At 35.9% G+C, this 10,964-nt stretch overlaps 1 protein-coding gene across 1 annotated transcript in view; it reads right to left on the reverse strand.

Annotated features, from left to right (window-relative positions):
• Nucleotides 1-10,964, reverse strand: part of fhod3a (formin homology 2 domain containing 3a) — a 75,227-nt gene that overhangs the window by 42,282 nt on the left and 21,981 nt on the right. Inside the window, exon 4 of the mRNA XM_016494066.1 lies at nt 2,512-2,579. Within this exon, the coding sequence (XP_016349552.1) occupies nt 2,512-2,579 (68 nt within the window). The remainder of the gene's footprint in view (nt 1-2,511; nt 2,580-10,964) is intronic.

A 10,964-nucleotide genomic window follows, 5' to 3' on the forward strand; every position in this document is an offset into this window, starting at 1 on the left:
GCACACACTGGCCCAGCTAACCAGTCACAGCACACACTGGCCCAGCTAACCCATCACTGCACACACTGACCCAGCTAACCGACCACAGCACATTTCGTATTTCAGAAGACGGGCCTTCATTTGATACAGGAACTATTCGAGCCGTTCATGCCAGACTGGGGAGAGAGGTGTTGTAATAATGTACAAATATGTGAAAAAGAATGTGTTTTTCCAACAACCTAGTATGAGAGCCTGTTCTAGTACAACCCCAAAACAAAATCAAGACTTTGTAAAAGAGCATAATAGGACCCCTTTAATTATTATCAGCTAATCGTCACCGTCAGATTTATATAAAAACAAATTATTTGTACGGTTAGCAGTGAAACAGCAAAGCTTATAGTGAACAAACTAAAACCAAAAAATGGGTGAAACGGAGCTTTTCGAAACTCCGAATCAATTAAACCACTGAGTTGCAAAATGATTCACTGTTTCAAAGCGCTCCAGTTGGATCGCGAATCATTTGATTCAGATCAGAACTTCGGTAGGGGTTCACGAATCATTTGATTCAGATTGGAATTTCCATGGTTTTCTGTATAACCACATTTTTACTACAAATACCATGATTAATTTGTGATTACCATGGTTTAACTATAGAAACCAAGTTTTTTTTTTTTACCATGGTTAATTTTTTAAAGGGGTCCTATTATGCTTTTTCACTTTTTTAATTTTAGTCAGTGTGTAGTGTGTATGTTTGGGCATAAAAAAGATCTAGAAAGTTACAAATCTCAAAGTCCACTCCAAAGGGAGATATTTAGTTTTTAAAAAATCCCTTTTCAAGAACTACAACGAACGGCTCGTTTGGACTACAGCGTTTGTTTTCCGGGCTCATTAGAATATCATTACAAATAATTCCGGCCTACGGAGATTCGAATGGTTGGGGGGTGGGGAGGGGCGAGGTTGTGGTTAGAATGCTTGGTTGAGTGAGATAATAATGTACATTATGTGAAAAATAATGCGTTTTTCGAACCACCAAGCATGAGAGCATTTTCTAGTACACCCCCAAAACAAAATCAAGACTTTGTAAAAGAGCATAATAGGACCCCTTTAAGGGATGTGTTGCCAGGTTAACAAAAAATAAATAAATAAATACATTTCCACCTTAAGAGGACAAATAGGATTAAGAGATGCAGTTTTGACTGCTTTAAGACGAACAGAACTTTAGATAGTTTCCATGCATGAAGTTGTATTTTCCTATATTCTCTTTTTAGTAGTCAAACAATCCAAAGAAAACATCTTTAAAAAATAAAGAAAAGTCACAAAATTAGATCAGATGAACATTAAATAAATGTCTCTGTCTGTTTTATATATATACATATTTAAACTTTGTGTAAGTTATTTGTGTTATATTAAGCCTATATTATGGTGTATTTTTATTTGGTTTGTTTAAAGAGCAGGTCATATGCAGTTTGTAACGTAGCTATCCTTCAATGTAAACAGTCTGCAAAGTTGTTAATCAAAAAAGTGCATGATAAATAAAGATATTGTCTCTCAAAAGAAAGAGTCGACTCTGAACCGTCTTAACGAGTCGTCATATTTTCGAATCTTCTGCCTGTTAACTATATACGTCACAAGGCAACACATTTGCATAATCCCCGCCTGCCCGCCAAATACGAACACTCTGACCTTCCCACAAACACTTCCGCTAGTTAGTGTGTTTACATCAGGTCGAGAAGACACTGTGTTCTTTGCTGTGAAAGCAAGTTTGTTTTATTTTCATTGCCGAAAGTTGATGATGTCAGACTTGGCAAGCTGACCAATCAGAGCAGAGTAGGCTTACGGAAGGGAGGGGTTTACAGACGAATCGTTTCGAAATCATTGAAAAATGATTCTAATATTAAATGTATATTCTGAGAAGATTACAATGTTTTCTGAACTTAGATGCATTGAAACCTGTTGTAGGCGAGTCCAACACAATATTAGGACACTTTAAAATACCATATGACCTGCTCTTTAATGTTCTATGTTTAATATAAGTGAGTTTGTCGTACCGTTTTGTTGTCCATTCAAGCAATTGACGCCGAATTGCCACTAATTCACATGCTTATAATTCAAGAAGTATTGAAGATATTACCATATGATTTCAGATTCTAGCTCTTAATACACTTTTCTGTTTGAATCGTCATTTTCAAGGCTCTGTATCATTCAGTCTCAGAGATATGGGGATCTCAATGTGGCTCCATATTCAGATTGTTGAATATTTTCATTGGTCGAAAACCACATGTTGGTCACTTTGTATACAGCCGATACTTATTGTATTTAACGGGGGATGTCTGAAGAATAATTAATGTTGAAACTAGAAATGCATCTTGTTTCCCTCTATCAAAACAACTGTATAGGACACACCTGTTTGAGTGTCATAAATAGTCTTTTTCCAAAATTAACTATAAACTATACATGTTTATCTTTCTTCAGAAAAAATATTAGCAAAATCAAAAATTTGCAGTTGAGTTGACACAGAATGTGTTTTTATACCTGGAATATCTGCTTGATGGAAAACAGAGCCCGCCTCAGGTCACGGCCATTTGAGTTATACAGCTTTTCTGGAGAGAGAGAAAGACATAGAGAGAGAGAGAGCGGTTATTTAGTGCTGTGTTTCAGGGTGTGTGGAGAACAAACCCCTCCGAATCAATCATCATCCTACAGCAGATCCTTCAGATACACGCCTGATCTTTATTCAAAGTGCTGGGCGAGAGACATTGACACACACACAGAGAGAGAGATAGAGAGAAAGAGAGTGACGGCATGTCAGTCAGATGATAATTAAAGTCACTCGCACTGAAAAATCAACTGTTTTCAGACTGCAGATCTCTTCAGGGCAGAAGAAAACACTGCAGCATTTACAGCAGCATCCAAGAGGAGAAGCAGAGGACGAGAGAGAAGAAATACCAGTCACAAACTGGTTTAGTCTGATCTAGACCAGGTTCAGTGTCCCGTTCACCTTCCCGCCGGCGAGAACATCACGCTCCACTAACATCAGATCAATCTCTGATGAACCGAGTTCATACTCGCTGCTGCTTTATGAAGATCCTCATCAATAACACACACGTGTTTGGATCAAATACAGTTCAGCACAAACACAGAGACACACTTACACTGTAATCACATGATATTATTATCTGTCTGCTACGGAAAAGGAGGCACAGACAGACTCGTACTGTAGTGCTGTTTCTCCATTTAAAAAATCCTTTTCATTAATTCTGTAATAAAATAGAAATATTAAATGAAAAACAGATCCACTTCCTGCTGCCAGTCATTCAAATCTCAGCTTTCATCCAGATCATATTTCCATCTCTAATTAAAGCCCTGCTGTCTCTGACTCACGAGCGTTATTGCCTGCATGACAGCTGTACAGTGAATCTGTGTTTTCATGCCTCACGTGTGTGTGTGCGCGCGTGTGTGTATGTGTGCATGTGTATGTGTGTGTTTGTGTTTATGTGTGTGTGTGTGTGTGTGAGTGTGTGTATGTGTATTTGTGTGTGTGTGTTTCTACTCGTGTAATCCAGCAGGTTTTGCAGTTCTCTGGCCAGATCTTATTTAGATTATCTGTGACCCAACTCGTTAATCTCAGCAGCGTAATCTGGACACAAACACAGATTCCTTCATTCACACACATGCTGCAGTGCACGAGGGGTTCGGAGGGAGACAAAGGACAAACAAAGTCTTTGATTCAGTTTTTAACATTCACAGATTATGAGCTTTGATAAAACGTCTGAAAAATCCCACAGATTTACACCTGAAGGAGGAACCCGAGCACAACCCGAAAATCACAGCCGCAACCGCCTAGCAACCGCATAGCAACATGTAAATTACACTCAGAACACCTTAGCAACTGGATAGCAACACCCTGCAACCATCCACAACACAGGCAAACACAGCTCACATTTGCTTTAAAAATCTATCTTATCATTTAGCAGATGCATAATAATAATAATAATAATAATAATAATAATAATATCATTATTTCAATTTAAAACTTTATAAAATATATCATAAAATAAAAAAACATTATTATTAACATATTTTATGAATAAAAAGCTTATTATTATTATTATTAATAATAATAAATTATTGTCAATTTATAGAGTGCATATCTTAAAGCATTTATAATTGAAATAATAAAATAAAAACTTTACTAATAATAATAAAATAAATAATTATTTCAATTTATAAAGTGCTTATCATTGCAAATCTGAAGAACTTTATAAATAATAATAAAATAAGAAGAAATTATTTAAATTTATAAAGTGCTTATTGCAAATCTTAAAGTGCTTTATAAGCTGAAATAATAAAATAAAAACTTTATTAAATTTTACTTTAATAATAATAATAATCAAATATTATTTCAATTTATAAAGTGCTTAACACAAATCTTAAAGCACTTTATAAATGGAATAAAAATAATAAAATAATAAATAATAAAAAATAATAAATTACGGAATAAATAATAAAATACTTTAAATAAAGTTTTTATTTTATTTATAGCAAAAACTTTAATACTAATAAAAATATACATAATAATAACAATTATTATTATCTTAATTCATGAAGCTCTTATCATTGCAAATCTTAAAAAGCTCAATAAATTAAAACAAACTATTATTATTATTATTATAAATTAATATTATTTACATTTATAAAGCACTTTGCATTGCAAATCATCTGATATCATCACTGTGTGACGGTGTCTCCATCATCCGTTACTGTCAGAGTGAGAGAGTCTGCAGCGGGTCACGTGTGGTTTGACATGTAGGGCGCACTCTTATTTGGGTCGGTCTGAGCCGAACGGCTGCTGTGAACTCGTGTTGGCTCTGCTGGGCTCTGCTTACTCACGGTGCTCATGCTGAAACACTCCAGAACGAAAAAAGTATCTAAAATTACAGAATGAAGCCAGAGGAGCCGCTGACACGAGACCAAACACAGGCTAAAAATACAAGACAAACTTGAACAGTACAGAGTACAGAGTCATGAGAGGCTGAGACTGTACATGTGTGTGTGTGTGTGTGCATTTCAAAACAATCTGTACAATCAGCTTGAAAAAAAAAACAACAAACTGAAAAGCAATGCAGTAAAAACCACTGACAACTCCACATAGCAATACCCTAGCAACCACCTGTAACACTGTAGCAACAGTGAAAACTACTCTTAACAACCGCATGGCAACACTCTAGCAACTACCCACCATGCCCCAAACAAATTGCAATGCAGTAAAAACCACTCTGAAAAAACTAAACCTGCATAGCAACACCCTAGCAACCAACCACAACATTCTAACCAAACAGCAATGTGGTAAAAAGCACTTTGAAATCTCTAACAACCAGATAGCAACCACCCACAAAACTCTAACCAAATAGCAATGCAGTCAAAACTCTTAAAAACCACAAAGCAACACCCTAGCAACTACCCACAAAACTCAAACCAAATGGTGAAGTAAAAACCACTGTGAATTGCTTAACAACCACACAGCAACACCCTAGCAACTGAATAACAATGCAGTAAAAAACATTCTAAAACCCTTAACAACCACACAGCAACACCCTAGAAACTGAATAAAAATGCAGTAAAAAAAACATTATAAAACCCTTAACAACCACACAGCAACACCCTAGCAACCACCCACAAAACTCTAACCAAATAGCAATGTAATGAAAACCACTTTGAAAACCCTAACCCTTGATACCAATGCCCTAGCAACCACCCACAACACTATAGCAGCTGATTAACACTGCAGTAAAAACCACTCTGAAAACCCTTAACAATCACATAGCAACACCCTAGCAACCACCCACAGCACCTTAACCAAACAACAATGCATTAAAAACCACTCTGAAAACCCTTAACAATCACATAGCAACACCCTAGCAACCACCCACAGCACCTTAACCAAACAACAATGCATTAAAAACCACTCTGAAAACCCTTAACAATCACATAGCAACACCCTAGCAACCACCCACAGCACCTTAACCAAACAACAATGCATTAAAAACCACTCTGAAAACCCTTAACAATCACATAGCAACACCCTAGCAACCACCCACAGCACCTTAACCAAACAACAATGCATTAAAAACCACTCTGAAAACCCTTAACAATCACATAGCAACACCCTAGCAACCACCCACAGCACCTTAACCAAACAACAATGCATTAAAAACCACTCTGAAAACCCTTAACAATCACATAGCAACACCCTAGCAACCACCCACAGCACCTTAACCAAAAAGCAATGCATTAAAACCACTCTGAAAACTCTAACAACCGCATAGCAACACCCTAGCAACCACCCACAGCACCTTAACCAAACAACAATGCATTAAAAACCACTCTGAAAACCCTTAACAACCACATAGCTACACCCTAGCAACCACCCACAGCACCTTAACAAACAACAATGCATTAAAAACCACTCTGAAAACCCTTAACAGCCACATAGCAACACCCTAGCAACCACCCACAGCACCTTAACCAAACAACAATGCATTAAAAAAGACTCTGAAAACCCTAACAACCGCATAGCTACACCCTAGCAACCACCCACAGCACCTTAACCAAACAACAATGCATTAAAAAAGACTCTGAAAACCCTAACAACCGCATAGCTACACCCTAGCAACCACCCACAGCACCTTAACCAAACAACAATGCATTAAAAAAGACTCTGAAAACCCTAACAACCGCATAGCTACACCCTAGCAACCACCCACAGCACCTTAACCAAACAACAATGCATTAAAAAAGACTCTGAAAACCCTAACAACCGCATAGCTACACCCTAGCAACCACCCACAGCACCTTAACCAAACAACAATGCATTAAAAAAGACTCTGAAAACCCTAACAACCGCATAGCTACACCCTAGCAACCACCCACAGCACCTTAACCAAACAACAATGCATTAAAAAAGACTCTGAAAACCCTAACAACCGCATAGCTACACCCTAGCAACCACCCACAGCACCTTAACCAAAAAGCAATACATTTAAAACCACTCTGAAAACCCTTAACAATCACATAGCAACACCCTAGCAACCACCCACAACACCTTAACCAAAAAGCAATGCATTTAAAACCACTCTGAAAACCCTTAACAATCACATAGCAACACCCTAGCAACCACCCACAGCACCTTAACCAAACAACAATGCATTAAAAACCACTCTGAAAACCCAAACAACCGCATAGCAACACCCTAGCAACCACCCACAACACCTTAACCAAAAAGCAATGCATTTAAAACCACTCTGAAAACCCTTAACAACCACATAGCAACACCCTAGAAACCAGCCACAGCACCTTAACCTAACAACAATGCATTAAAAACCACTCTGAAAACCCTTAACAACCACATAGCTACACCCTAGCAACCGAAAAAGCAAAGGCAATAAAAACCACTCTGAAACCTTTACTAATTGCATAGCAACTGAGTATTTACACCCTAGCAACCACCCACAAATCTGTGCGTGCAAAAACCACTCACACCATCTTTAAATGTAAAGAGAGATTGAGGGCGACCAGGAATAAAAACGTTCCCTCTGACCTCCTTCAAAAGTTACAAATGTTTTTGTGCTTGATTTGGAAGTAACACTCCAAAAACTCTAGAGAACGATGTGGAAATGAGCTCCGGCGCATGAAGAACACAGATCAAGCCTCTCGACGGGTGAAAAGCGGCTCGTACATTCATGAACTCAAAGAGCCAGAACCAAAACAGGGAAATAATAAGTCGAGTGCAGAAAAAGCCAAAATAAGCTGCTGAATGTGATCCAGCACACGCGGCGTCTGACGGCTGGAGGTCTGTGGTGGAGTTAAATGTGTCTGGGAATGAGATGTTACATGCGTTTCCGCAGTTCTGTCCAAAGCCAGCTTTTAGAAAAACAAGCATAAATCCACATTAAAAGAGCTGATGTGGGTCCAAACAAACACAAACCCGACAACTTCATGGATCAAACTCTGGACTGCAGAAATCAATCACCACTAAAAGTAAATATAATAAAGTATACAGTGCTGAGGAGTAACGGATTACATGTAATCAGATTCCATAAATAAAGTACCTGTAATTGGATTACATTACATTTTAATCAGATTACAGTTACTTTTTATGGATTACATGATTACATATTATTTATATAATGGTAGTAAATTATTAAAAAATGATTGATTCTCTCTAATTCCTCTTTTTCTATTTTAAATTTTCTAAAAAAAAAAAGTCATATAATTCAGCGTTGAATATTCACAATATAATATGGTCATGTGAATGTCATGTAAATTAATTTGAGATCCATGCTTCTGAATTTGGCAACCAAAGCAGCTCTCAGTTAATATTTCAATAATTTAACAACACATTTACATGTTCAGTTCTCTAATGTTGTTTAATAATTATATATAGACATGCAGGCAAACAAATAAAACATCTAAAATGCAAGCATTCAATTTCACATTTTTTGTGATTGAATTAAATATGACTTTTTCGTCAACTCATAAACCCTCCGCATTTCTTTCATTTACCCTAGTTTGGGAAACCCTGGTGTAATGTAAGGTTTAATGCATTTCATGACGTTGATATCAAAGAATGCAATATATTTTATTTCTCTTTGCTTTTTTATAACCATAATCCCATTCAAATCTATAAACAAGTTTAGTCAAAAGTAATCTAAAAGTAATCCAGTAATCAGAATATGTTACCTAAAATAAGTAATCTACCCAGCACTGTGTATATATATATATATATAAATTTCTTAGTTTATGTATAATATTTTTTATATTATATTACGACCACAGAGATCATTCAACAAAAGCTAAACATACGCTTTCAGAGTCACAAAAATATATTATAATATTAGATTTACAATTTATTAATTTTATAATTTAATATAATATTATTATATTCATTTAGAATTAATTTATAATCGTTTTTATATTATATTATAATATATATTAATGCTATTAATATTATTATTATATATTATATTATTTGCCTATATGCACAGCTTTAAAGAGTATAATGCATTAAAAACCCCAATCAAACCCCACTTTTAAAATAATAAAATGCAGGCTGAACTTTAAAGATGCTGCTGGTAATTAATTATAATGTGCATCATAATGCATTATGAATAAATGCACAATGCATAGTTTGATTAAGTGAATAAATGCAGGGTGTATGTGAAGTGCTGCTGGTTTGATGACGCTGATATCTGATCCTCGTCCGCGTGATTATTTCTATCTGCAGCTGCAGCGGCTCGTGTGTCTGAAACTGAGATGCAGATGTGACGCCACCGCATGCTTCACGCCGCTTTAACAGCGCAAACCACTTCCTGTTTCCAGCCGTGACATCACCGTGTCCGAATGCTACTCTGTTTCCGTGGCGACAGCGAGCTGTAACAGTCTGACCTCGTCCGTCAGAGGTCACTGACCCACATTTACTCCATTATACGGATTGTTATACAACTACACAGACATTTCTGAGATTTTCTGCACTGATTTGAAGGGGAAATCTGCAGAACTGCTGAGAGCAGAATCTGTAAATGTGAGATTTGTACATATTTACCCGTGCAAAACACGTCGGCATGATGCTAGAGTGATGCGGACGGTTGCTAGGGTGTTGCTAGGCATATTGTTCCTGTCTGTTGTGCAAAGAGTCCTGCACTCTAAAGTCTCTGTGATATTTTAATTAATCAGTGATTAATACTGACTTGAACACACTTACAGGAACTGTTCTGAGATCAGCTGATAGATGACAACAGGAAAAAAAGCTACTTTATGTACAAAACTAGCTGACAGAAAATTAAAACATTAATTTGATTGAAGTTATACACTGAGGTGCAAATGAGTACAATTAATTATAAATATTATCTAACTTTATTTGTACTTATTGTACATTTTATTTATTGTTTTTTTTTCACTTGTTGTAAATAGTTATGTCTGTTTTTCAAACCCTTGTGAAGGTAAAATGACTTAAATTTCGCACGTTCTCATGTATTTCAACAAATATGACTAATTGGACACAGTGTAAAATATAAATTTTTATGCAAAATTATTTATAAAAATATAAATATAAACAATATAAAAATTTAAATATAAACTATACATTTAAAATACAATTATTTATTGTGTATTAAACTTTTTGTATTGTAAACTATATACTATGTAGTTTAAACTAATAATAAAAAAAAATCTATAAATAATAATTGAAATAAATGGTTAAAAATGTAAGTAAAAAAATAAATAAAATTATTTATTGTGTATAAAATCGTTTGCTGTAGTGTAAACTACATTTAATATGAAATGATATTCAAAAATAAAAAATAAATATGAAATCTAAAATAAAAATGCAAAAATGTAATTTTCTAAATTCTCATGTATTTCATAATACAGTCTTCGACAAGCTACAATAAAGGTTGTTTTGTTTTTCGCCTTAATCTTTCTCTGTTTTCACCTTCATCAGTTTGTCAAAGTGTTGATTTTTCTGTGAATTGCATGGAAACCAAATGTGGCTCAGCTTGACACCATCAGAGTCACCAAAATATGAACAGCAAAGTTTCCAAAACACAAAACTTTACTTGCACATTCAGGATCATAAATGAGGAATAAAGCATTGAACCTGGGTTTTCAAGCAGCTTAAAAATCAAATGTGGGTCAAATTGAATATATTTAGATATTATTTATTTCCCATAAGGCACTTCCTGTGCTGCCGTCACATGCTTCTGAAGGGCTCAAAATAACCCACGTATAGATAACAGACAGAGCACAGGACCTGAGAGAGAACAGGCACACTCAAGATAACAGACAGACTACAGGACCTGAGAGAGAACAGTCACACTCATTCTCACTAAAGTTCCCAGACTTCACACCTTCATGCGTGCTGTGACCCAGAATGCCATGATGTCATCACATCCAATGCCCTGCGAACGACGGCTGAACGCGACTGATAA

The sequence above is a fragment of the Sinocyclocheilus anshuiensis genome, unplaced genomic scaffold (genome assembly GCF_001515605.1).
Source record: "Sinocyclocheilus anshuiensis isolate Anshui unplaced genomic scaffold, SAMN03320099.WGS_v1.1 scaffold2100, whole genome shotgun sequence".
In the NCBI taxonomy this organism is placed as follows: Eukaryota; Metazoa; Chordata; class Actinopteri; order Cypriniformes; family Cyprinidae; genus Sinocyclocheilus; species Sinocyclocheilus anshuiensis.